At 55.9% G+C, this 27,938-nt stretch overlaps 1 protein-coding gene and 1 long non-coding RNA gene across 2 annotated transcripts; one reads left to right on the top strand and one right to left on the bottom strand.

Moving 5' to 3' along the window:
- Positions 1-838: 838 nt before the first annotated feature.
- On the bottom strand, positions 839-5,459 carry LOC110349381 (uncharacterized). Its single transcript, XR_002395289.2, has 3 exons — positions 4,287-5,459; positions 3,951-4,120; positions 839-3,687 (listed from the first exon to the last, which is right to left on the bottom strand). It is a non-coding gene; the product is annotated as an uncharacterized LOC110349381 (long non-coding RNA).
- Positions 5,460-5,769: 310 nt separating this feature from the next.
- Nptxr (neuronal pentraxin receptor) lies at positions 5,770-25,046 on the top strand (the record flags this gene model as incomplete). Its single annotated transcript, XM_013072479.3, has 5 exons — positions 5,770-6,612; positions 16,920-17,145; positions 18,366-18,613; positions 20,700-20,879; positions 21,371-25,046. Coding segments are annotated over 5 exons (1,722 nt in total), but the record flags the coding sequence as incomplete, so codon positions are not given.
- Positions 25,047-27,938: the final 2,892 nt, after the last annotated feature.

Raw genomic sequence — 27,938 nt, forward strand, 5'->3', positions numbered from 1 at the left:
GTCCCAGCCACAGGAGCTGGAGTGTCTGGGTTTCAGCTCCAACCTGAAGCGAGCTGCTAACTTCTCTGTGTTTCAGTATCATTATCAGCAACATGGAGATGTGACACTGACACCCTTCCTTGTTCCACCAGGGTTTTGTGAAGCGGAAGTGCAGAATCATCTCAGCAGGGGCATTCTGCATTGTCATGCACTTCCTCCTCACTGTACAATCTTGAGAAGATCCCTTTCCCTACCCTCTTCACACTTTCTATAGCTGCAAGATAAATCACATGTGGGTACAATTTCCCAATGGCTACAGCTATTGCTGATGGCTGACAAACATCAGAGAGGAGAAAGACTCACCTTGGCCCATCTTGGCCCACCCTGGGGTCCGGCTGGCAAGCTCAGGGGACAGGATCAGGGAGGGGCCTGGTTTTCAGGGCCTCCCAGCCCCTTGGACCCATGCACCATCCCTTCTTCAGCCTGAGAGTGTCCCCAACCTCCCTCTACGTCTCGGGCTCACTTAGCTACTCTGAGTAGACCAGGGAACAGATGGCATTTGAGGAGTCTCTGCCAGGCCACCAGGCAAGGTCCCAGGGCCCCTACTTTGCTGTTGGCAGCTCAGGGTGTGCATTCCCACTTTAAAGACTAGGAAACTCTAAGGGCAGCATCTGAAGAATCCTAGGGCCATCAGAACAGTCTTTTTAAGGGAACTGGAGATAGTGCCAACAGTCACTGGATTCCATGGTGCATGCAGTGGATAGATACATCCTGGGCACTCCCTGGGTGCCAGTGACCCACATGTGAGAAACGAGAAACTTCATGTGGTGGCCACATGAAGTCCAGGGACTCACTGGGGAAATGCAAGCTTTGGGTCAATGCAGGAGAACCTGGCACGGGAGCCCTGGATGGGAGGAAGAGGGGCTGCGGTGGCAGATGGGGTTCCGGGAGGGGCTTGAGGGAGGGTCCGAGAGAAGGGCTGCTTCTCAGAGGATCCTGGGCTGCTTTCTCATCAGGCAGGGTCTGATTAGCTCTTTGATGGAGACAGTGAGAATGGGAGATATGAAGTCTGTCCACTTCTGGGTTTAAATGCCAGCTATGCAGCCCCTGGCCCCTGGGATTCTGGGCTGAGAATTAACCTTTCTGAGCTTCAGTATTTTCGTCTGTGAAATGGAGACAATTGTAAGGGTCGGCACAGATGAGACCTGGTGGAGTAAGAATCCAGAGGCAGAGAGCCCAGCTCTGGGGCCATCAGATGCCCGGGAGTCAGCAAGGACCCCCAGACCCTCAGTCTGACTTCTGGCCCTTCCTGGCCTGTCTTCCCTGGGCCTGGACCCAGGCGCATGTCTCTAGCCAACTCCTGCAAGGAGGACATTCGTTTCCTCCTGGTTCTTGGCCCCTCCTGAGTGTGTGCGGAAACAGATGCCCTCGCTTCCTGCCCAAGCCTGAGAGCTGGGTTGGCTTCTTCTGCTGCTTGCAGGGAGGCACAGATTCTGGGTGGGAATCTCTGGGCTTCCCTGGGAAAGAGAGCTCTCCTCCCTGGCTTCCGCCCTCCTCCCAGCATCCACTACGAATCTCCAAAACACTTCTGGGCCCTCGAGAGCCCTATTCCCTCTTGGGAGGCCCCAGACTGGAGTGTGTTGATTGAATACAGCCTTAGTCTAAATGACTGAGCCTTAGTCTAAATGATTCCCCAACCCTGTTCACAAAGCAGGCAGGAGGGGAGCCAAGAAGGGGTAGCTCTATGGAGTCAGGCATTATAGCCACTTGGGGAATTAAAGGCAAAGAAGAAAAGAAAGAAATTAACATTTACTGAGCATCTGATTTAGTGGAATAAATTAGGAAGAGAGTAGCACATATTAGGCACCTACTAAGTGCCAGGCACTGGGCTCTGTCCCAAGAATACAAAGCAGCAGGGGAAAGTGGCCCCACGCTTGTGTCCCTGGGGAGTCTACACACAACCTCTCACATGGACATATTCAATTCTCAGCGGATCGATCCAGGTGGGCACCTGTGCCTCCACCTTACAGATGAGGAGACCGAGGCAGTTCTGGGCCACACACCAGACCTAGTGGAGTCTGAACCGTGATCTTTGGGATGGAGGGGTCCAGGGTGGATACAGGTGGCTCTCTCTCCCCAGCCCCCACTTTTCCACCTTCTGGGGAAAGAAGTCCATTTGCTCACAGCTGCCCTTCATTCACTGGGAGTCTGAGCATCCCAAAGTACTGCAGTCTCAGAGAGGAGAGGAGGGGAGGGTGTCTCTGCAGCCAGTCTGGGGGAGAGGAGGTGGGAGGCGCTGTAATGCGGACAGCTCCAGGGGCCAAGGGAACAGAAAGGCGTGTGTGGCCAGCATCTGTTCCACACCAGCCCTGAAGGATGTGGCCAAAGGACAGGCTTTCAGGGATCATGAGGGTGACCCACAGTCAGGTTTGGCAAGGACGGAAGGTTTCCTGGGATGTAGGACTCTGCCCCAAACTGGGAAAATCCCCGGCCAACTGGCATGACCATGAGCATTAGCACAGACTGCCATTGACCTCATGAACATCCAACCTGCCGTCTTCAGAAATTACCTGGTTACATTTTCTTGCCCAATTCCACTTCCTCTCAACTCCTTTTAAAAAATTAATCTCAGCTCCATAGACATTCATTGAGAAGCAGTGCTGCACTAGGCTCTGGGAAATGAAAGAATATTATTCCCTGGTTCTCATCAAGGGGAGTGACTAAGGGCAAGTTAGAGGGAGGTTAGCAGAGGAGGTGGATTCCTCTCCCACCCTGCAGCCAGGGACAGAGCCTGGGGCCGTGGCTTGGCTCACTTCCCTCCCTTGTGCACTGGCAGAGAGCTCTTGGGGCCACCGATCCCTGACTCTTGAACACACCAAGCACATTGTGTTGCCTCAGGGCCTTTGCACTATCTGTTCTCTCAGCTTAGAACACACATCTCCCTGATTTCTGCATGGTTTCTCAGGTCATTCGGGTCTCAGCTCAAATGCAGGCCTTTTCTGATGACCTTGTAAATCTCCCAACCCCGGCCGCCCTCAGCCCTGCCCCATATTGATAGAGTCCTATAACTTTCTTTAATGTGACTTTAAAATTGTGCTTTATGGTTCTCACTACTATCGTAAATTGACTTGTTTATTTAATTATTCATTTGTTTACCACCTGCCTTCCATTAGAATATAAACTCTGAGCTTGCCTTGTCCCTAGCTCAGTGTCTGGTACTGTGCCTGACACAAAAATCGTCTAAAACCATTTTTAAATGAATGGCTATATTTGTTATTTACAGGAAAATGCTCTCACTCTAAAAATGGAATGAAGTGAAGAACAAAAACCCCAGGAGACATAAGACTTGAGATGGAAAATGTGAGGATGTCCCCATCCTGTGGAAAGTCCCCTGAGAAAACTCTTCTATGATCCCCTGACATAGTCTATGTTAGGATTAAACAGGGTCCATGCTAGAGCCCAGGAGAGGAGGGTTCGAGGACCTCTGTGTCCCCCATTCCCTGTTCTATACCCTGGAAGCACTGTCTGAGGGGAATTAGTCCCCAAAGCTTTCTCCAAGACCCTACCTGGGGCTTCACGATGAATGCTGGGGATAAGCAGACCGAAGGGAAAATGAGAAACAGCATTGCAGAGGGGACACGTGCTGGGGTTTTGCAGTCATTTGCACAGTCTGGGCTCACTGCAGGCAGTGAGGGATCGGAGATGAGCCTGGAAGGATGAATGGCATTCAGATGACGCCCTGAGAAGCCGACATGATAAGACCAGAAGTTTATTGTGGCTTTCCACATCTTCCTCTTATTCCTCACTCTCCAGATCAGGAAACTGAGGCACAGAGAGGGTGTCAGGACCCCTGAAAGGCTCAAGATCTGCCCTACTTGCAAATTAACAAGGGAGCCTTCCTGGGCTTCATGGGTACTGACAGGAGGCTCAGGACTCCTGCTCAGAGACAAAGGACTTTATTATTTACGCACCACAGGCAGTGTGAACTTCAGGCCTGCGACAGTTTCCCACGCCCTGGGCGCAGCTCAGGTGACCATGAGGGAACAAACTCTTGGTCCGGGCCGGGCCAGGCCGGCGGAGAGGAAATCAGAAAATCACCGTCTCTGTCTTCCAAAGCTGCTCACCATACAGAAAAGACGTCCTGAATGAGGGGTGGGGCCGCTTGTCACTCATAGGGAGGGGAGTGACAAGTTCATATCACAGATTTAAAAGTTGGGCCAGGGGATAAATAGACCAATTGGCACAAGATTTGACTCCAGCCCCTGGACTCCTTTATCCATCTGTCCCCAAACTCATGTAAAGCTGACCCATTTGATGCCCAGGTGACAGTGGCTCCTCTGTTCCTGGCAGCAGCTCCCTCTCATGGCCTCTCCAAGTGACAGGCAGGTGGCCAGTTTCTCTTGGGGATGTTACTGTGTGTTTCTGCCTTCACAGGACACATGAGTTGTACCAGGAGTCCCAGTGCTTCATCCAGGACATCAGGGCCCATGTCTTTGTCCCTGAGACACTTCCTCCCAGCTGTGCTGCCTGGGCTGGGTTTTCAGGTCACGGCCTCAGTGAGTCCTAACTCCAATCCACCAGCTATGTTATAGCTCAGAACTGGATGAAAACCCCCAACTCCAGAGATGGGGTGAGCAGGGTTGACAGTGTCCCCATGGGCATGGAGCACATGCCTGGGGACCACTGGACAGGGTCCCAGTGGCCAGACAGGGTCCCCCGGGGCTGTTGCCTTGTCAAAAATGTTCTGGTGTTCCTAAGACCACCACCAACACTATGCAAAGACTACTCAAGACCACCATGATAGCCGTGGTGGTCCGAAGACTCCGCCTGGCGCTTCCCCTGCAAGTCAGGAATGCAGGCGTGGAAGAAGGGGCCTGGGCTTGCAATTCTCACAAGTGCAGGCCACAGCAGGACATGCACATCCCTCCCCAGGTACCCTTGCAGCCCTGGGAATCCATGCTGGTCAGGGACAGCCACGTGGGACAGTGGAATTGGCATGGGACTACAAAGGGCAGTAGGATTTTTTCTGAAGTTTTGAATTACAAAATTAATTTTCAACAAACTATATAAAGACAGTTTTGACAGGATAAAGTAAAAAACTTCTCTACATATCCCTCCCTTCCTGCCCTCCCCTCTTCTGGTTTGTCCCCTCCTTACCTGGTCCTCTTCCCCACCAGGGTTCTTCCTACCTGTTATCTTCACCCAGAGGACACGGGGGTGGCAGGGTCTTCTCCAGGACCTCTGATGCTTACATGCCCCAAGGATTCAGAGGAGAGGGTTTCTACTACTCCCTGGAATCGCAGAAAGGTATTTTGGATGGAGGAGAGGAGTGAACTCTAGCTCCGTTGAGAAGGTGGAGGTGGCCAGAAAGTAACTGAGTTAAGGTCAAACACCCCCTCCCCAACACTGGCCTCCTGGCTCCACTCCACACGCCCCCCCCCCCCAGCTCCATCTGGGAGCCCCGACCCAGCTAGAAGTGCCCGGGCGCAAACGCTGCTCCCACGCATACCAGCTGCGTGACCTAGGGCAGCGACTTGACCTCAGGGGGCCTCGGTTTCCTCATTTGCATTGTGAGCCTGTCAGGCCAGGCTTTATTGCAGCACGCTCAGCACAGAGCCGCACGCGCACGCGAGGAAAAGGCTCCCCGCGAGGGAGCTGTTGGCATCCCCTTCACCCGGAGGAAGGAGACCAGAGGACTGGAGGGGAGCGGTGGGGTCGCCCAGGAGTCGGCGGTAGAGCGTCCTCGCTGCAACTCCGGCGGCGCCGCACCTGGGCGCCCGGCGCTGAACGGGTGCGGGGCTGGGCCAGGGCCGGCCCGGGGGAGCGAGTGGGGCGGGGCCGCCGCGCCCGCCGCCTTCTCCTCCCGCCGCGCGTCGCGCTCAGAGCGGCGGCAGCAGCGGCCGCGGAGACAGCTCCGGCTCGCCTCCCGTTCCGGGTCCCAAGCTCCCGGGCCCCGAGCCCCGACCCCGCCGCCGCGCCAGCCGGGGCCTCGAGCGCCCCGCCTCCCGCCTCACGCTGAAGTTCCTGGCCGTGCTGCTGGCCGCGGGCATGCTGGCGTTCCTCGGTGCCGTCATCTGCATCATCGCCAGCGTGCCCCTGGCGGCCAGCCCGGCACGGGCGCTGCCCGGCGGCGGCGACAACGTCTCTGCCGCCTCGGGCGCCGCCGCGTCCCCGGGCCCTCAGCGCAGCCTGAGCGCGCTGCACGGCTTGGGCGGCTCGTCCGGGCCCTCCGCGCTGCCCGGAGCGCCAGCCTCCAGCGCGTACCCGCTGCCCCCCGGGCCGCTCTTCAGCCGCTTCCTGTGCACGCCTCTGGCGGCCGCCTGCCCGTCGGGGACCGAGCAGGGCGACGCGGCGGCGGCGGGCGAGCGCGAGGAGCTACTGCTGCTGCAGAGCACGGCAGAGCAGCTGCGCCAGACGGCGCTGCAGCAGGAGGCGCGCATCCGCGCCGACCAGGACACCATCCGCGAGCTCACGGGCAAGCTGGGCCGCTGCGAGAGCGGCCTCCCGCGCGGCCTCCAGGACGCCGGGCCCCGCCGCGACACCATGGCCGACGGCGCCTGGGACTCTCCCGCGCTCGTGCTGGAGCTGGAGGACGCTGTGCGCGCCTTGCGGGACCGCATCGACCGCATCGAGGTGAGCGCCGCGCTCCGCGCCGTCGGGTGCCCCGCGGTCACCTCCGGTCCGCGCGTGGCCGTGGCCGGGAGGGCGGGTCGGTAGGGTGCCAGGCTGGGACGCAGGCCAGCGTCGTCTGTCATCGTGACCGAGGCACCTGGGGCGCGCTGGGCGGGTTGATGTTGAGCCCCTTTCCTCTCCAAGCACTGGTCCCACGATTAGTTTCTACAGCTGTAAAATGGGTCCAACCACATCCACTCCTGGTGGAAATCGATTGAAACAAGTGTGTGGAAATGCTTGGCACATACTAGGATCTCATTAAAGATCCATATCGGTTCCTTCTGGAGCCCCCAAAACTGCACCAGACCACACTCCATGGTCAAGAGATACGATTACCTGTCCTAGGGACTCTGGGTCTTCCTCTCAAACCGAAGAGAGGGGAAGGGGGCTCCATAATACAAAACGGGGTGCGCCTCACCACCTCCCACCCTTGAATGAATGGGCTCAGACTACTGGCCCCTCCTCAGGAGCTCAGTTCGCACCCAGCCTCTGACCCCTAAAGGGAGGCTCCTGGGGTGGGGTGGGGAGGAACAGGGCCTCACCCCACTCCTCCTCCATTGCCTTTTCCAGACTTTCCTGGCTCAGGCTGGTGGTGGCAGGGGGTGCCCCTCTTGGTATGGGTGATCCTGGGTCAGACATTTCTCCTTTGGCATCTGGCAGCCAGCTTCCTCCCTGTAGGAACACACCCGAGGTGCCCAGAGGTTCGGGTCAGACAATCACACTGGGTGCTAGGAACAGCTGTGGACACCTGCCAGGGGCCGACTTCCAGACCTCGAGGAAGAGCACTGTGGAAGAAGAGGATGGAAAGGCCAAAGTGCTAGCTCCCCTGCTACCTGCCCCCGGCCTGAGTGTGGCAGGGCAAGCCAGAGGAAGGAAATGCAGGGGACTCCCACCCCAGCTTAAACCCTTGGGCAGCAGAACAGACAGTGTCCACGTGGAAGAGTGGGGAGAGGAGGCGGAGGTCTGGGAGTTCAGGGTTGGGTGTCTTAGAGCTAAGAACAGGAAAGACGGCCAGGGGAAAGCTTGAAGTCCAAAGTGAATTGAGTCTCAGTTTCCTCATCTGTAAAGTGGGCATAAGAGCAGTAAGGACTTCACTGGGGCACCAGAGGAAGAGGGAGTTGATTTATGTAAAAGGCCAGAACAGTGCCTGGCGCAGAGGTCTGCTCCATCAATTCGAGTGACTGCTATTTTTAACAATATGCTATAATGTTATTCATTTCTAAAATACAACCAAAAATAAAAACAGGAACAAACTCTCTTTTTAGGGAGCAGATTTTATTAATATAAAAATAATTTGATATCCAGTCAACCTCTTCTTGCCTGCCGTGGCCCTGCCCCCACACCCGGATGGCACAGGTGGCTTCTCCCACGTCTGGGGCTGGCACAGCCAGGCTGGCCCTGGACCTGTTCCCTGGCACCTGTGGCACTTGGCAGGGTGGGCTCCCCTCCTGGGAGCCTGCTGAGGCTGGGGGGATCCTGGGATTTGGCAGCAGGTCAACCTTCCAGACAGGGGGGAGCCCGGCTTCCCCACACGCACCTTCTTATGCTTTCAGTGTGCATCAGGCATGAAGAAAGAAAGGCAGGGTTCTGCCTGGCCACCAGGTCCCCTTCCCAGCCTGGCTGTCCCTTGGGGGTATGTGGCCGGGTCTGGAGCCAGCAGGTGCAGGGTCAGACTCTGGGTCTCTGCTGAGTCCCCTTTAGCCGCTTTTCATTTCTCCCCTCTGTTCTTTCCTGTAACCCTCAAAAGCCTCCAGATTTTCAGGGTCTGCCCTCTCTGCCACCACTGCCCTAAAAGCGCTCTTGCTCGTGTCCCCAGACTTGATGAACTGAATGAGGACTTCTCAGTCCTTCTCTTGCCGAGTCTCCTCTGCCCTCAGACCGTCCTCATTCTCGAAGACCTCATGCCCTTAGCTCCTCCCCGTCTCCCTCTGCCCTTCCTCCTGCTCTTACTTCTGGTTCCCAGGTGCCCCTCTCCTTTTCCCTGGGTGATCTCAGCTGCACCCTGAGCTTCCAGCACCCACTCCGAAGTGGGCCTTGACCAAAGCTGTTTCTAGACCCACAGACCCCGCTGCCTACTGAGCACCTGCCTCTGGCCATCCCCAGTCCCTAACCACACGCTGTTCCACTCCAGCTGAACTCAGGGTCCCTGCCAAGCTGCTTCTCAGGGTGCTCTGTGGGGCTGTGCTTGGGACCTCCTGCCTCCTGGCTCAGGTCAGCTGGCCTCTACTGGTTTCCCACCTCCCGCACATCTTATCTTCCTCGCCCTCCCCCTCCCCCTCCCCCTCCTCCCCCCCCCTCCTCCTCTGGGCAGCTCCAAGGGTACAGGGTACAAATTCCCCAGGCTGCCCTTTGGTATCCATCCACCTCTCCACCTCCACCTCTCAGTTCTCTGCCTCTGCCCAGATCCTCCCGCACGATCCTGCTCCTCCTCTAAGAGTCTGGACTACAGTCACCTCCTCCCATAAGTCTTCCCTGAACTTGCTCTGACCCTTTCTACCCCGCCCGTGCTCCCATAATCCTCACCCAGCCTTGGCCACCTACACATCTCTGATTCGCCTCAACCCTGCCAGACCTGACTATAAAAGGTGGGAAAGGCCAGGCTGGCCAGGGTCTCCCTGCAGACCCCTGATTGCGGGCACATTTGAGGGCGTAGGAGAAATTGGTTGTCTTTTTTGTTTTGCTGTTGTGGTTGAAAAAAGTCAAAAGGTTAATGGGATTACATTTAATTCCACCATTTTCTCCCTTTTGCAGCCCCCTCTATCTGTCTATGTGCAGCCATTGTTAGAGCTGCTGGGTAATTTCCATTTTAGTGACTTCCAGCTCTGTCACGCATCTGTCACTTGACCAGCTCTGTCACTGGGGATGTGGGCTGTTTCTTATTCTTGCAGATGCTCACTGCCGATCTGTTTTGTACAGAGGGGTGTGTTTTGCTTTCTTGGTGTCTGTTGCATTATTTCTTTAGGCTGAATTCCCAGGGGTGCTATTACTGGGTCAGAGGATATTGACTTTGGATGGCTGTGGCCAAGAACCACTTTCTAAGAGAGCTGGACCATTTACGTGGCAACGGGCCATAGGTGTGTGTCCCAGTGTCCCACTTTTGGGCTAATTTATGTGTACAATAAAACTCTAAGATGGATTTAGATGGCATTTTTTAAAAACATAAACTCTGTCCTTAACCCTGCCCAGCAAGCTGACGGTCTCCCCTCACCCTGGAGTGGGGACCAGGGCAGGGAATATCCCAGTCTCCATCCCAGAGGATGCCGGCTTCAGGGAAGCCAGGAATCTTTCTGGAAGAGCAATTCTAGCTCACAGTTACTGGGCACTTAACACGCACCAGGCCCCATACATTGTCTCATTTAATCCTCCTATAATCTCTGGGGGGGAGGTGCCCCTTTTTCAGAGAAACCAAAGTTCAGAGAGGTTAAGAAGCTGGCCCCAGGTCCCACAGCAATACAGCTTGACCTTTCTGGCTCCAAAGCGCTTGTTTTTCTTCATTAACTCTCAGCTCCTCTGCAGGGCTCGAACTTCACCCCCCTGCAAGACTGGGAAAGACAAGTGAGGGCAGTGCCCCAGGCTGGATACTGTAAGTGGACAACTGCAGGCCTGTCCGCAAAGACTTGTCCTGCTAGCTGCCAAGGTAACTGAGGCTGCCCGAGGGACCTTTGCTGCCACACTAATAGCAAGTGATGCTTGTTAGGCACCCAGTGCCTACCTCTTAGCTACGCAGCCTTCCGTCCTAGGAAATAGACTCCATTCCTGCTTGATTCTTCCTTTCCCAATCTCAGTGTTCTTTTGTTTGTTTGTTTTTGTTTTTGGCAGGAGATTGAACCCAGGCCCTTTGCTCTGAGCTACATCCCCAGCCCTTTTTAGTTTTTATTCTTGGACAGAGTCTCATTAAGTCACTGAGTGGCCCCGGTTGGGCTAGAATTTACAATCCTGCTGCCTCAGCCTCCCAGAATGCCAGGATTATAGGTGTGCACCACCACATCCAGCTCAGCCTCAGTATTTGTATCTGTAAAATGGGCAAGATGGATGAGGTGAGGCCACCTTAGGGACCCTTCACTTCCTGCTCCTACTAGCAGTGGCCCCTTCACTCTGGTAAGAAGCCTGGCCTTTTAAATCCCGGCTCCACCACCTGCTTGTTGTGACCTCAGACAACCCCTTCTCCTCTCCAACCCCCAGTTTTCCCATCTGTTAAATGGGAATTGTCATCCTGTTGTTTTTCTTTTTTCCGGTACCAGAGATGGAACTCGGAACCTTGCACTTGTGAGGCAGGTGCGGCGCCACTGAGCTAAATCTCTGGCCCTGTCATCCTGTCTTCTTTTCAACCCTTGCCCCTGGCAGGGGAGACCCTTACAGGGTAGACCCCCAGCTGGCAGGGACTGCTTGGGCAGAAAGCTAAGCCCACCCTGTGGTCTATTTGGAAAGGGGGGGTGGTCTATCTTACATCCAAGATGTGCAAATGCTCACATATTCTACTGCAAAGGATCCAGGGCTGACGTGGAGAGCCCTGTGCAGATGTGCGCATGAGTAACACGACAGGACCCCTAGAACAAGAGTCACAGCACTGCAAGCTTCCCAGAAGACTCCGTCATGTCCTCCAAGCCAAGGCTTCCCCCAGGGCTTCTTTCGCCAGGGGTCACCCTTGCCAGCATCTGATCCTCAGGCTCTGTGCTCCTTCATGTCTGGCTCCCGGGACAGTGGCTTGCCATTTGTCATTGCTGTTGCTGTCCCATTGCACTGTGCCTTCATGCTCTGACCCATTCTCCTGTGGTGGACGTCCAGGCCGTGGCCAATGTCACCCTCACAGTGGGTGTGATCAATCTCGTGGTATCTCCAGGGGCTCTCAACACCCCCTTTCCTCCGGATCTGTCCCCAGGAGTGGGAGGCCTGGGTAGTGGAGGGTGTATATTTAGCATCGGTAGGTAGGTCCGGCCACACATCTTCCCAAAGTGGCTGTGAGCATCTGCACACCCACCTACATGTAAACCTGGCCATGGGCTTGCGCTTTTATAGCATCCCTCATCCTGGTAGGTGTGTGGTAGACTTGCAGCTTTCATTTGCATTACTCTGATAATTCCTGAGGCCTAGCACGTTCCCTTCATGTTGAATTTTTGTGCAGAAGTCTTTGCCAATGGGAGGTGCAGTGAGGCCAGAGGTCAGCGGTCAGAGGTCAGCCTCCTTATTGAAGGAAACTTGCAATGGGGTCTCCCTGGGACAGTCTTGGGTGCATCGTCTCCATGGAACTCTGGGGATAGGGATTGAGGCAACCAACCCAAAGTGGAAGCATTTCAGTATCCCCACAGCCCTTGTCTTACTCCAGGGGAAACTGAGGCTCAGAGAGGTCAAGGGATGTTTCCAAGGCCACACAGCATGGCAGAGGTTGAGCCAAGATGCCCACCAGGATTTCTGGTTGAAGTGGGCTAGGGGTGAGGGTCCTGTCTTTGTTGAGGATTTTTTGCCAGGGACCAGAGGGTGTGTGGGTGGCAGAGGTTCTCTGGCCTTCTGGAGAGGCGAGAGCATTCGCCCCCTGGGACCTCGAGGCCCATGACGGTTCTTGGGATGGCCCGAAGCCCTGCTGGTCTCCAGATGGAGGCTTCCCATCCCCCTCACCCATTTGTCTTCTCATTACAGCTCCAGATTGGCATGGGGACCAGGATGGGCCAGCTCTGCCCTTCACTTCCCTCTTCCCTGCATGGGTTGCTCCTGGGGAGGAAGGTGGGGCACAGGATGGGGCTCCCTGGCACCTCCTCTTACCATTCTGGGCACAGCCCTGCACACCCATGCTGTGGCAGGCATGGGACCTCCTCACCTCTGGGCCCTGCTCAGATGGGCCTGCGTGTGTAAGGGCCTCAACACTGATGCCATGAGCACCATCCCATTGTCACTACTCCCTTTTCCAGGCTCCAAGAGGGTCAGATGCCTGCCAAAGTGGCTCAGCTGTTGTTTTGATCAAGCACTGTAGCTCCTGGAACTGCTCGCCTGCCTCTCAGTAGTACCACGGGATAGTAAGAATTGTCCCAACATTTATCAGACGTGTGTACCAAACTTGACGTAGAGTCTCTGGCTCTCTCATCACTTATATCCCAGTGTACTGTTACCTTCATCCAGAGGAGGCGGCTGAGGGACAGTGCTCAAGCAACTTGCCCGGGGCTGAGATCTAGTAGGTGAGAGTTGTTGGTGACCAGGACTCAGCGTTGCCATGCCCCACGCTGGCTGGCGGTGAATGAATGAGCCAGTAAATGAGCCATGTGGTGGTTGCTCGTGGGCGTTCTACAGCCCTACAGAGGAGCTCGGGGCCACCCCTCCTCTCCTGGGCACCTGGACAGGGAGCAGGCAGCAGGCACAGGACAGTGGGGGCAGGAAGAGTGTTCCGGGCAGAAGGAACAGCATGTGCAGAGGCCTGAGGGTCAGAGGAACATGGGTGTGTGTGGTGGGAGTGACCTGTCACCTGTAGGTAAGATGTGGTCCTGTCATGAGGCCAGAGGGACAGGGGCTCTGTGTTGGGCTGGGGGGCTGTGGACGAGTTTAAGCAGGAGAGTAGTGTAGCCACAGGAAGATTTAGGTGGCAGCCTCTGGTGCTATGTGGCGAAGCACCCAAGCCAGAGCGGAGACACAGCCCTAGGGACACCACCTGTACGCTGAAGTCGTGTAGCATTGTATGCTGTCCACGCTCATGTCCACAGTAGCTAACTGCCCACCAGGCACCTTCCTCTCCACATAACAACTGAACAGGAAGATTCGGGGGGTGGAGATGGAGAACAGAGGGCCACTCCAAGAGGTATTTAAGTGGCTTCATCCTCAGTGGGATGGCTGACCCTCCTGTAACTTTTCATGCATCAACTCTAGGAGCAACACATCTTCAGTCATTGTGTCCTTGCTGAATGCTATGGGATATGAATGTTACCACTGTGCCCTGTTTGCAAATGGGGTAACTAAGGCACCCAGTCACTCAGCTGGTGAAGCCTGGGAGCTAAGCAGGACTCACGGGGCATGGGGTGACCTCACAGGGTTGGAGCCTTGCTGCTGTCCCTGAGGCCAGGTCCTGTGCTGTCAGGCAGGATGGGCTGTGCACAGGGAGACCCTGATCCTGAAGTCCAGCCTGAAGGCAGACAGGGTGCCCAGCCCGTGCCCATGTGGCAGATCAGCAAACTGAGACCCAGTCGGTCGGGGGAGGACTGAGGAGAGGGCAGAGGCTGAAGTCCTCTCTGTGGCCCCGCAGCTATGTGACCTTAGCAGGCAGCCTCCAGCTCTGAGCCTCGGTTCACTTGTCTGTATAGCAGACCTCCTTCCTCCCCAGCCTGTGAGCACAGCTGAGAAGTGTTTGCCTAGCTTCCTGGGGAACAGAGCCTGGCAGATGTGAGCACTCATCAGAGACAGTGACCCTGTGAGCCCCTTGGGCCCTGAGTACGAAGGAGCCCAGCACATTAGCAGCCAAGCTGGGGAGAGAACCCAGTGGGAGCCAAGCTCCCCCCCACACCACCATCTCAGGCCAGGAGCCCACGCACCACAGCCCACACCCGCAGCAGATGGCCAGGGGGTGGGTGGGGGAATTGTGCTTCTGTGATTCAGACAGGGGCGGGGGGAGCCGCGCGTGATCCGGAGCCCACCCCCCCCCTCCCTCCCTGGCCACGCGGTGAGGGGAGGGTGCTGTGATGGGAGGACAGCTTGTGCACCTCCCCAGCTGGCGCATGTTCTGTGTTCTCCTCAAAGGAAGCAGTGTGGTGTAAATAGCCTCCGCGTCCTGTCCCATCCTGTCCCTTCCTTCCCTTAGCCAGAGAGGAGACGTGCTCCAGGGGTGTCAGACAGTTCACAGGGACTTGTGCCTCCGTTTCCCTGGCTGTGTACTCAGAGTATCAGCATGCATGAGAGGTCATGAGGATTCTTAAGTGCCAAGGGTGGGCCTGGCCCATGGAGCCATTCAGGATGACACGGAGGAGAGTGAGCACTGAGGCAGATCAGTGCTGGCAGCCAGGCAGGAGGCAGTCCAAGGCTTCCTGGAAGTCCGAGGAGCTCCAGTGCAATTGGGCACTGGCACACACACACACACACACACACACACACACACACACACACACCGCCATCCATGGTCAGGTGGAGCCTGACCCCATTAGCTCCCACGGGCAGGCTTCATGGTTTGCATGATGCGTCTCTATTCCTTCCTTCCTTCCATCTGTTCTGGGGATGGACAAAGAGAGGCCTTCATGTTTCATTTTATAGGAGGGGAAACTGAGGCTTTGGGGTTAATCTGCACCAGAGCCAGGATTTGCAGGCAACTTGGAGTGAGAATGAGCCCTCAGGATGGCAAAGCTCAGTGTAAGAAGGGGGTCTGGATGCACTTCGTGGCTCATCCATCCATCCCTGTGCTTCACCCCAGCCTGGGGGGAGGGGACAGGCAGGCATCTGGAAGGGTGGGCAGCTGAGACCTTTATCATAACATGGTGGGGGACAAAGGTGGCCCGACTCTCCCTCCCCAGTGCTTCATGGAGTCCCTTCCTAGAGCCAGCCTCAGTAACTTCATCCTGACGACCCGTTTCCCAGGGCAGAGAGAGAAGGCTGACCCTCAGTCCCACTGCATTACCACCAGATGGAGAGATGGGAAGGGAGGACTGAGTCTGAGGTGCTACCGAGCCCTGGCCATTTGAGGCAACCTCATCCTTCCCCAAACACTGTCAGTCATCCCAGGACCTGCATCCTGGGAGTTCTGGGGCCCCACTTTGTGGATGAGGAACAGTGGAACCATATGTTCTCGGGATGCAGTGGTAGAGCTGAGTGTCACCCCCTCTAACCCCTCAGCATGAGGTCCCATCAGTGGTCACAGATGGCAGCTCCACACCCCCAACAGCACTTCCCTTGTCCCCTGGTTAGAGAACAGGCTAAGAAAGGATAAGATATGTGCTCCATGTCACCCAGTAAAGGATCTTCCAGGCCAGAGCTGGCTCATTTGAGGCTAAGAAGGTCTTCTATACTTGGCCCAAGCTGCGGGCCAGCCCCTCACAGCTCAGTGTTTGGGAATTGCTGGGTTCTTGGCTTCCGGTTTTCCCTTCCGCTGTATCATCAGCACCGGGGACAGCGCCCGGCACAGAGTAGTGGTGGAGGCAAACTTGCTCCCTGAATGAACTGGGACGATTCAGCCAGCTCCTGGCTGGGGGGTGGGTCTGGGGCCAGGCTCCCGGGGCCAGGCTGGACGGGAACTGCCCAGGCCCCAGGAGAGAGTGCAAGTGGCTTATCAGTGGGGACTTCAGAGCACGGAGGAAGTCAGGCGGACGGTAAATGCTTATAATTTGACTCCCAGAAGCTCAGTAAATTATTAATCTTCCACTGATGTTCCTGTGACATATCCACCAGAGATTGCTCCCTCCAAAGGTCTAACTTGTAGCTTCTTCTGCCTTCCTGTGCCCCAGGAGAGGGGGAAGGAGGGGCCCCCAGCTCCCGCCTCAGGTCTCCTGACCTCTGGGATCTTAAGACAGGACAAGGAGGGACACTCTGCCCTCATCCTGGCCTGGATGGGGTGTCAGAGTGCAACCTGGACCACTCTACCCTACAAAGTAGTTGCAATATTTGCCATTTGTCACTTAATCCTCCCCATAGCCCTTCCAAATAGGTGCAATTATCTCATGAGGAAATAAGTTCAGAGAGCTCAAGGGATTATTCCTAGGGTCCTACAGCAGATTGGTGCCCAAGCTGGACTTGAGCCCTGAGCTGTCTGTCTGGAGTCTGGGATCTTAACCACATGTCACCCTGGAAAGGCCATGACATCGGAGTCCTATTCTGGAAGACCCTGGCTTGTGCCTCTGGGTCTGTCTGGGATGGCAAGACCAAGCACAGCCACAAAAGTTTCCCTGGAGATCACAAACATACAGCAGCTCTTTTCCTGGGCTGGAGGTCACAGAGACAGACAGAGCTGGCCCTGTCCTCAAGGATGTCCAGGCTGTGGTAGAGGAGTGGGGTGGCAGCGTGGCAGTGGAGGCTTGGAAGGGTCCCCGGTGGCTCTGATGAGAGCTGCTGCCCACATGCTTCTTGCTGGAAGGCTGTGTCCTGATGGGCCAGTAAAGGGGCGACTGTCTTGCTTCTGTTCCTTCACTTCCCACATTCTCTTGCTAGTGCCAGGCTTGGTTGCCTGCAGTTTTATTTCTGTCCCCATTTTGCATATGGGGACTCTGAGGCTGACTGGGGTCACTGCCAAGGGTGGTGGCATCTCAGAGCCCCGTGCCTTTCCTCACCCACCCATGACCTCACACATTCCCCCTTCTCTGCCCTGTGAGCAGCAGGAGCTCCCAGCCCGTGTGAACCTCTCAGCAGCCGCTGCACCAGCACCCGCCATACCCACCGCCCTGCACTCCAAGATGGACGAGCTGGAGGGGCAGCTGCTGGCCAAGGTGCTGGCGCTGGAGAAGGAGCGCACGGCCCTCAGCCACAGCAGCCACCAGCAGCACCAGGAGGTGGAGAAGGAGCTGGATGCCCTGCAGGGCCGAGTGGCCGAGCTGGAACACGGTGGGTCCTGCAGAGAGGGCAGCGTCGATGAGGCCTTGGTCCCTGTGGTATCCTGGGGGGACAGAGCCACTTGACAACACGTTGGTGCTCTCCAGAGGCCAAGGCGGATGGGACAGTGGGGAGGAGGCTGCAGGACACACGAGGGGGAGAATATTATTGTCCCAAAATGATCGTTAACAATTCTCATTTTCTGACACCACCACGTGTCCTCAGAGTGAGCTAAGTGCTGCACACACCTGCTGATTTCACCTTCACAAATGGCACAGGGGTTTTCACAGATGAGGAAACTGAGGTTCAGAGAGGTCAATTGATTTTCCCAAGGTCACACAAGCAGTAAGTCAAGAATCTAGACCTCAAACCAGGAATAGACCCACGGTCATGAATTTAACCACCCACAAACAGCACCTTCAGCAAATGGGGATTTTGTTATTTGTTTAACACCTAAGCTTGGCATTGCCAGGGGGACAGAGGAGCATAATGGACAGTGTACAGGTGTGGACATCAGGAACCCTGGGTCCAGGTTCCACACATGCAGATTGTTTTGTTCAAATCCCAGCTCTACCATTCACTAGCTGTGTGGCCTTGAAAAAATAACTTAGCTTCTCTGTGTCATGATGTTCTCAAGTGTAAATGAGGGTGATAATAGTGGGAGGGTGCTATGAAGTGTGAAATAATATATGTGAAAATGCTTAGAACAATGTCTGCCAATCAAAAAGCAGTATAGGACCGGGGATTTAGCTCAGTGGTTTCGCAGCCTGCTGCGCAAGTGCAAGGACCTGAGTTCAATCCCCGGTACCAAACAAACAAACAAAAAAGCAGTATAGAATGCCTAAGTGGCAAAGAACTCTAAATAATAATCATCATCATCATCATCATAGCTAACTTTTGCTGAGCATTAATATGGGCCAGGCCCTTCACATATTCTGGCCCAAACAATCCTCACACAACCCTGGCAGGGAGGAAATATGACCCCATTTTAGCAATGAAACTGAAGCTAGAGAGGTTAAGCTTAAAGTTTTTGGAAGTCACATGGCCAGGAAGTGGTGAAGGTAGGGTTCGAACTTGGGACATGCAGATCCAGAGCCCTTGGGCTTTAGCCATGTCTCTGAGCAGAGTAGAAAAGGGGATGAAGGTACCTGACACACATCAGGTGGCCAGGAACCATTAGCCCTCCTTCTGCCCAGGGCAGTGTCCTCTGACCCCACCATGCCCACCCCCAGGGTCCTCGGCTTACAACCCCCCAGACGCCTTCAAGATTGGCATCCCCATCCGAAACAACTACATGTATGCCCGTGTCCGGAAGGCGCTGCCCGAGCTCTACGCCTTCACCACCTGCATGTGGCTGCGGTCCAGGTCAGGGGGCACGGGGCAGGGCACCCCCTTCTCCTACTCAGTGCCCGGGCAGGCCAACGAGATTGTGCTGCTGGAGGCAGGCCACGAGCCCATGGAGCTGCTGATCAACGACAAGGTGGGCAGGGCCGAGGGTGGGGCTGGGGTCACACTTCCGGGACCCATCACACAAGGGCTGGTGCTTTCATTCTGCCACTCAGCAGCTGTGGCTGTGGCTAACATGAAGGGCCTGCTGTGTGGCAGGCTGGGTTCTGGCAAGCCAGATATGGGGCAGGCTGAAGAGAGGCTTGTGTCCCCAATGGAGGCTGGTGGTGTTGTCACCATTGTACAGAGGTGATGGGCCAGTGAGGTGCAAAGAGGTGAAGGGACTTTGCAGGGACCCGGGTGTAGGGCAGGGTTGCAGGTGCAGGTGCCCGGTGCCCTGCTCATGCTCCTGGACAGAGACTAAGGAAGGGAGGGAAGTGCCTTAGCTGTAAAACAGGAATGATAATAGTCTTTACCTTTTAGGGCTACGATAAGAAATAGAAGCCTTAAATGCAAGTAGAGGATTCTGAGCAGAGCCTAGCAGTTAGCAAGCTTCCTGAAGTGTGAGCTATTTGACTATGTGAGGCAGGGTGCTGAGAAGCACTTGATCCCCTCACCACGCTTGGCCTTTCCAACAGCGAGTGGCAGGTGCCTGCATTGCTCCCATTTTGCCGATGGAGAAGAGAGGTTCCGGGAGAGGCTGTGTGCTCCCTGGACAGACAGCAGGTGAAGGATGAGGGTGTGATTCAGGGTCTTGGGCTCCAGAAACGACCTCTGAACCCCTCCAACCTTCCTCACACCCAGGCCTCCCACACCCCCGGCCCTTCCCTGGCCAATCACCTTCTCTCCCAAAGTTCCTCCCGTACGTGCTTTGGCCTGACAGGCATGGTGATGGTTTGAGACCCCTGCAGACAGCATGGCCACCATCTGAGACCAGCCAACTGCCACACAAGCCAATAGACACCTTTCATGTGTGTCCTGGAGGAGAGCAGAGATGGGCCAGGGAGCAGCGAATTTCTATTGTGACCCCATAAGCTCTAAGACTGGGGTAGCTGAACTCCATCTGGAGCCTGGACCTTGCTCTGGTCACCACCCCCTGGCTGCTGTCCTTTGTCCTTGGCCTGGTCAAGGGAAAGCCCTTGATGAGAAGGTTTTCACCACTCTGGACAGGATGCAGGCATAGGCTGCCCACTAATCTTGTTGGGCTAGCAATGGAGTGGCCAGATTCCAGAGTTCTTCCGGATGGTTCTGTGCCATGTCCCCTTTCTCTTGGCCTTCACACCTACTGGGCCTCACTGGTGGTCCTGTGCTGTTTCATTTGCCAGTGTGGTCCCTGAAGTCCTCCTTCCTGGCCAGGCATAGCTCAGTTAAAGGCCAAGACCAGACCCAGACCCTGTGTCCTGAACAGGCCCTACACCAAGGAAGTCTCCGAGAGTGCTGTGTTAAATTGTGATCTCAGAGAACATACGTGACAAAGGAGCCCTTTGGGACCACCAGATACACAGCCAGCAAGTGCCTTTCATCTCAAAGGCAACTCCAATCCATTAGCACAGGCTTCCAGAGCACTGTGATAAGAGAATCTGGGCTGGGCCGGGGATTTAGCTCAGTGGTTTCATCACCTGCTGCACAAGTGCAAGGACCCGAGTTCGATCCCCAGTATCAAAAAAAAAAAGAGAGAGCCTGGGCTGAGTCAGGCTTGGGGTTGATTGGTCGTGCCTGCCTTGGGTGGATGAAGGGGTGATGGCTGCATACGTGGCTGCCCTTGTCTGACCCCTGCACTGTACTGATGGGAAAACTGAGGCCCAAGTAGGGAAGAACAGGGCCCCCCATGGTTACACAGGATGTTGATGGCCGAACCAAGGTCAGAGACCAGTGTCTGGGCTCTGTCTGAGCCCTATGCTGTCGGTGCCAGCGCTTCTGAGCCCCAGGTGTGTGCTGAGCGCTATGGGTAGTGCTGCTGCCAACCTCAGAACCTTGTGCACTGGGAAAACTGGACAGTTCCAGTGCCCTAGGGAGACTGTGAGGGTACAGAAGCCAGGGGTCAGGGAAGCACTGGCTGAGGGAAAGGAGGATCAGGACTGGGGTTGGCCCCTGGACACAAGTCTCCCCACCTCCCAATCCCCTGCTCCAGCCTCAGGCCTGTGGCCCCTTTGACCTGGAGTTCGGGGTCCTCTGTCCAGGTGGCCCAGCTGCCAATGAGCCTGAAGGACAACAGCTGGCACCACATCTGCATCGCCTGGACCACAAGGGACGGCCTGTGGTCTGCCTACCAGGATGGGGAGCTGCGGGGCTCCGGGGAGAATCTGGCAGCCTGGCACCCCATCAAGCCTCACGGCATCCTTATTCTGGGCCAGGAGCAGGTAAGCCTCAGACAGGGGTTGGCTGGAGGCCCAAGAGCTTATCCTGCCCTAGAAGGGAGCATGAGCAGGAGGGCATGAGGAGAGAGAACATGAGTGACCCTAAGTCTGACCTCACTTTTCAGCAGATGGGCAAAGTGAGGGACAGGGAAAGGAGAGACCCAGCAAAAGGGCTAACTTTGGGGGTGGGATTGTAGCCTTGGGGGCAGAGTTAGAACCTGAGGGCAGGGCTAGAATGTTGAGGGTGAGTTTGGAACCTTGGTGAGGAATTGACCCTTAGGGGTGGAGCCAGAACCTTGGGGGTGGGATTAGAACCCTGAGGGCAGGGCTAGAACCTTGCTGGGGGCGGGGGTGGGGGGACTAGAACCTGTGGGTGATGCTAGAGCATTGGCGGAAAGAATGTGGGAGGGTGGGGCAGGGCTTCAGCAGGGACAGGGGCCTGACTCTGAGGCTCACTCTATGTCTCTCCTTTCTCTGCTGCTCTCTCACCCTAGGATACCCTGGGAGGCCGATTTGATGCCACCCAGGCCTTTGTTGGTGACATTGCCCAGTTTAACCTGTGGGACCATGTGCTGACACCTGCCCAGGTCCTGGGCATTGCCAACTGTACTGCGCCACTGCTGGGCAGCGTCCTCCCCTGGGAAGACAAGCTGGTGGAGACCTTCGGGGGTGCCAAAAAGGCCCCCTTCGATGTCTGCAAGGGGAGGGCCAAGGCATGAGGGCCACCTCGTCCAGGGCCCCTCCCATGCCTACCACTTCGGGGACCTTGAGGGGGCTGTTCCCCCCTCAGCCTCTCCAAGTACTGTGCTTTCCTCCTGCCCACTTCTGCCCATGCCTCCCTCTTCCCCTCACCTGTACCCTCTCCTCCAGAATGCCCTGTCCTGCGATGGGTGTCCCCTCGGTCACCTGGGTGGGGACAAGTGCCTCACGTCCAGGGTGGAGCCTGGGGTGAGTCCTGGCTCTGGCCCTCCTGGCACTTCACAGGAGCAGTCTCCTCCCCACCCCACCTTGCCCGTCCATCACTGATTCCACTGATCCCACAGCACCCCCCACGGGGTTGTTGTGGGGTGGCCCCCATGCTGCAGGCCTGGGGCTGTCCCTTCCAGGACCACAGCAGGCTGTAGAAGGGGATGACAGAGACCTGAGGCATCAGACTCACCTCCTCCCCCTTCCTGCCGCTGCCCATCTTGAAGCCTCCCCACCCTCACCCGCTTCCCCTCTTCTTTGTGTGCAGTGGTTTGAATCTTGGTTTCTTGCCTGGTGCGGCCCTGTCTCAGTTTCCAGGACATTCCCTTCCCAGCTCCAGCCTGGAGGGCTAGGGACCAAGAATCCCCAAAGCCAAAGGGCTGCCATGGTCACCCCTCCTGCCTCGTGCCCGGGACAGGTCCGGGACCCCTACAGCCTGAGCCAGGAGAAGCTGCAGGCAGACATAGCATCTCAGGCAGTACCGCTGCTGGCAGAGCCACATTACCAAGCTGTGTGGCTCCTGTGAGTGCCTGCCCTACCAGAGCCTGGCTTTCCGCTCTGTGCTGCTCATTTCCCAGAGCTCTGTAGAGCCAGCGTGAGATGACGCACAATCCTGGACAGGTGGAGCGGGCCAAGCCTAGAGACCCAGGGGCTGGCAGGGGTGGGTCCTGGGACTGGGCAGCAAGGAAGGTCAGGCTGGGCATGGGTTAGGTCCGCAGCTGGCTCCAAAGTCAGGGGCAAGGGCAAGGTTCCAGGCCAAGCAGGCTCACACATGGTCTAAAAAAATCAGCTCTCTCTCCCCACCTGGCACTCCAGCCTATCTGGGTTTGTCTCAAAGGGCTGCTTGGCTTTCTGGTTCCTATCCTGAAATCTTTACCAGCTCCCCAACAAGAGTAGAATATAAGAGCTGAGAAAAAACATCCACTCTGACCTCTTGCTTTATGACTGATGGAGAAGAGCTCAGAGAGGGAAAGACTTGCAGAGTCACACAGCAAAGGGCCAGAATTAGAACCCAGGGCTTCAGTGTTCTTCCTCCACTCCATCCTCTGGAACACCTTTTGTGAAAAACCTGAATACCTTGGTACCCCCAGGAGGCGAGAGGAGGAGGGCATGGTCCCTGGCACTGTGGCAGAAGGGACAGTTGAGGAGGCAGGTGTCCCTCCCTTTGCCAGTCCCTCCCAGGTATCTGGGCAGTGACGAGCTACCTGAGAAGTGGGCACCGGGGCCTCTTGGCACCCCTTCTGTCCCCTCCTTGACTCCCCACAGCCACTCAGAGATGTGACGCAGGCTGTGGGGCCCAGGGCCATGGACGAATGTCCAGGATGTGCTGCCTCCGGCCCCCAGACCTTTGTTTCCATTTCGGGAGCACAGATAGATGGTTCAGCACCTCCCATCCAACTCCCCCAGAAGTCAGAGCCATGGCGGCTTCAGCCAGGACCTGCTGAGATTGGGTTGCCCTGGTAACAGCCAATGACATCAGCTCAAGTGCTAGGTCAAGAATCTTGTCACCATAACATACCCTATTGCTGCAGTGATGGCAGAATTCAGCACTTAGATTTTGGGGACACTGAGCTTGAAAAGCTTTGGCAGTTGTTTTGGAAGGAGCTTTCATGGAGGCCTTGGGAGGATGGGTCTTAGGAGGGGGAGACACAACCCGCTTGGTCCCTTGAGCCCACCCAGACTTGAGTCTCATCACAAATCCTTTATGCTTTGTCACAGTGGTGATGAGATGTCTGACTCCGAGCCTCGTTCCCATGCCTAGTCACCCTGGTCAGCCCTCAGGAGGGAATGGAACCAGTGGGGATGTCAGGCTGTGGGCTCCGGATGTGGATCCCTGGAGGAAGGCCTGACTCCCCATTTCCACAGTCCCACCCCTCCCTCAGCTGTGGATTGTTCTAGGAACATTTACCGAGCACCTGCTGTTTGGAGCCAGGTTTTGGGAACTTATGCTGTTCCCAGGGAGATAGAGGGAAGACAGGGAAGGGAGAGCTGGGTTTGGCTCTCAGTTGTGTCCCTGAGCTGTGCCTGTCTCTACAGAAGTCAGAGGTCCCACTTGTTAGGCCCTTCATAGCAGCTGATGCTTCTCGGGACTACTGGTTTACCCCGGTGCAGCTATGCATTAGAACTTTTCTTGGCCCCAAGATAACAGGGGATGAAGCTGGGCCTCCCAGAGGTGAAGCCACCTGCCCAGCATGATCAGGCAGCCAGAGAGGGAGTGCAAGTGTCATCAGAGCTGGTCAAGTGCTCAACCCCCACCCCAGCCCCAGGGGATGAGTGCTTCCTAACCCTGCAGAGTGGGATTTGGTGCATTGCTCCTGACATATTTCAGGTGCATTCAAAGTGACAGAGGGAACTTAGGTGCAGGATGGGTGGGCTCCAGGGCCAGCGGCCCTTCGCAGTCATAGGAGGAGTCTCCACCTCCCCGGAAATGCATCCCGTGTCCCACCTGCCCACGCGCTTGACCTCTGCCTCCTCTAAGGGGCTGCTGTGTCCAGGAGAGCTGAGGGAGGGGATGTCTCCCAGTGTCCGAGGCAGGGGACAGGGGAGCTGCTGCTCCTCAGGCTTCTGCTTTGGGCCAAGCCCTGTGCCAGGTGCTTCATAGCTGTTCTCTGCCAGATTTTCCCACCTTTGTGGCGTGCGGTGCCCCCCCACCTCCAAGTTGTGCATGGCATGGGACCACAGACTAGGCAGGAAATCTTCTCTTAGAGGATACGGAATCCCCCGCTTTACAGGCAGCCGAGGCCTGCAGAGGGTTTCTGAGGCCATCCCACTGAAGCTTGGCAACCCTGAACTCAGCTTTCTGACCTTATGTGACACAGTGACCCCCTCACTCAAGAAGCAGGTCCCTCCTATGTGTCCCAGCACCCCTGGCCTGAGCAAACTGGCAAAGGGGCCCCCTCTGGAGGGACTGTCTGCCACCCCAGACCCCACCTCTCTCCCTGCCCCCTGCCCCTGCTGGTTGGGGAAGGGGCTCTCATGGCCCAGGCTGAGCAGGCAGTGAGCATGTCAAGTCGTCCAACACTGTGAAATTAGTGCCCCCACCGCTCCCCCTGGCCACCCCACCCCCTTCCTCTTTTGTACATAAAGTGACCTGAGATGCAATGTGTGTGTACGTGTGTATGTGAGTGTGTGTGGCCTCTGTCATGGTTTTTGTTACCTTTTTGTTTTTGTAAATTTGAGTGTTCAAAATAAACATGCAGTTTACTCAGAGGCTCTTTCTTAGGGGGGAGAGGGAAGTGCTGTCCTGAGGGGACAGCACATGACAGTGCCCCAAAGCCTCACCCACCCCAAATAGGCCCCGGACCTGCTCTGTTCTGCCAGCTCCCAGGCTCAGACATACGAAGTCCCACATGGAAAGTGGCCCAGTTCTGATGCCTGCCCTCATTCTGAACACCCCTTTCCCAGCTTGTGCCCCAGTTCTGGGATCCGGGTCCCTCCCTTGTTCCTAGGACCCAATCTATCTGAGTCATTTGCCTGGTCCCCCCTGAGTATTGCACCCCTTGGGGTCCTGGAGAGATAATGGAGAGAGGGAAGCTTCCTGTCATATTTCAGACCCTCCCTACGACCTCCCTGGACTCTACACTGAACGTCCCCAGCCAGTAGCAGGGTCTGCTGCCCCCACCTCACTGCCTGCAGGGGCTCCATCTAGTTCCTGGGCCTCCCTGTTGACTCCAATTTGGAGAGAGTTTCCCAATGTTGTCACTGTTCTTGGCTGAACCTCGTCCTCAGATGACCTCTGTGAACAGTTAGAGGCCCAGGCAGGGGGCAGGGGCCACACTAGCAGAACAGAGTTCCCCAGACTTTTCCCAAGCTCCCATCAAGAGTGAATTCAGCCCAGGAGGACCAGGAGGTAGCAGAAAGCAGCCCATCAAACAGAAAAGCCGTGCTTGAAGTGTGCGAAGGTGCCTGGAAAATCCATGTGCTTTTTTAGTCCTACTTCAGAATGAATCCAGATTTGTTTTAAAATAAAAATGTTTTTAATGACTTCCCACTGCGATTCACCTTGAACACTGCGAGGTGGGCAGGCACGCCTTGTTTATCCTCTGCTGCACTGATTTACTTGCCAATAACTTCTCTTCCTCTGTCCCACGGAGCTGGCGACAGCCAACCCTGGGGAAATCCTGCCTCCACCTGCACCACACCAGCACCTGCGAGGCTGAACGCAGGTGTGAAAGCACCAGGTCCTGATGCAGCTGACTCTCATTTGAAATTCATGCCCCGAGAGCTTGACAGTTGGTTCTTCCCACTCTGCAAGCTTAATACACTTGCTTTGTTTGAAGCCTTGTTCCCCAAATGCTATGTCATGTCCTTTCCGTCGTCATCTACAGCCCCCCACCCCCAGCCCTACAAACACAAGGGTGACCCTCCTACCTCCTAGTTCTTTTATCTTTCTTTCTCCATGCACCCTCCAGGACCTTTGCACTGAGCTACATCTCCACTCTTTTCTCTTCTACTTCTTCTTCTACTTCTTCTTTCTTCTTCTTCTTTTCTTCTTCTTCTTCCTCCTCCTCCCTCCTCCTCCCTCCTCCTCCCTCCTCCCTCCTCCTCCTCCTCCTCCTCCTCCTCCTCCTCCTCCTCCTCCTCCTTTTTGAGACAGGAGTTTGCTAAGTTGCCCAGACTGGACTCAAATTTGTGATCCTCCTGCCTCAGCCCCCTAGAGTGCTGGGATTACAAGGTGCACCACCATGCTGGCTGTCCTAGTTCATCAAGTCTGCCTATGAACCTTCACTGCCCCACACTTCTGGCTTTCCCTGTCACCTTGAATGAACAATCCCTCCCCCTTCTACTTGGACAATGCCTCCTGAGTTACCGACTCCTCCTGGTCTTCGTCATTCCAAGAGGCACACGGTTCACTCCCTGCATGTCTCTTCCTCATAATCCCTCCCGCGAGACAGACAATACCCATCTTTATCCCCCCGGTCTTTGCTCCTTTCTCCACAAAACCTCTTAAGAGCCAGTTGTGTTATGAGCTGTGGGATGCTCAGGTTTGATGATTCACTGGAAGGACTTGCAGAACTCAGAAGGGCTGATAAGCTCAGTTATGGTTTGTTTCACCAAAAGGATACAGATAAAAATCTGCCAAGGGGAAGGAGGCACCAGAGAGGCCAGGAACGAGCAGGCTCCAGCTGCCCTCTCCTAGAGTCCTAGGGACATCGCTTCCTTCTCACGGCATTGATGTGTGGCACAAGGATGGAGAACATCACCAGGAGGCTCTTGGAGCTGTGGTGGCCAAGGTCTGCATGGGGTCTGTTTTGTAGCCACAGAGCACCCACCCGACAGGTCTCAAATACTCAGTCTTTCGCCCCTGTCCCACTGTCAAATGGACACAGTGACCTCCAGGAAGCAGAAACTCATTTGCCATCGATGACTGGCATGAGCCATCTGGGGTGGCCCAAGGCATACAAGGACACTGTCGTCAGGCATGAGGTTCGAAGGCTCAGGGGTCACCTCCCAGACACCTGCCGAGGCCCTGTGCTCCATTTGGCCTATGCAGGGTTTGAAAAGCCCAAGCCTGCTGTGTTACCCCCATACTGCTCAGTGAGTCCTCAGTCCCTGTTGCCACCTCTTGCTCCTCGGCTGGTTCCCATCCATCTGCCCCACCCACCCCACTCCATGACATCATTTGTGTCCAGGCCAAGAATGACCTCCATGTTGCAAAATCCAATGGTCAAGCTGAGCTGAGTGCTGGCCTCGCCCTGAGGGCGCCTAAGGCAAGGGGTCTGGCGCAGGCCCTGCCAGGCCTCATCTCTAATAAGTGCCGGGCACCGCGATGCCGGCTCCCCTGCCACAGAACTATGGTTCTACTTCACCATCTCTGTCTTGAGTCCCCTCTGGTTCCTCCTCATCTCCTGACCTCTAAATGCTGCATCATTTCAGGGCTCAGCCTGGGTCTCCTAACTCTTCCTAGACGCTCTTCCCCAGGAATCGCACCCAGGCCCCGTGGCTTTAACTGTCATCTGATGACTTTCAAAACTATGAGTCTTACAGGTGTCATGGTGCACATCCCACTACTCTAGGAGGCTGAGGCAGGAAGCTTGCAAGTTTGAGCCCAGCCTTGACAACTTAACAAGACCCTGATTCAAAGTTTAAAGAGAA

This window comes from Heterocephalus glaber, unplaced genomic scaffold (assembly GCF_053883595.1).
Source record: "Heterocephalus glaber isolate CG9 unplaced genomic scaffold, H.glaber_assembly_v1.0 deba00001444, whole genome shotgun sequence".
NCBI classification, from domain to species: Eukaryota; Metazoa; Chordata; class Mammalia; order Rodentia; family Bathyergidae; genus Heterocephalus; species Heterocephalus glaber.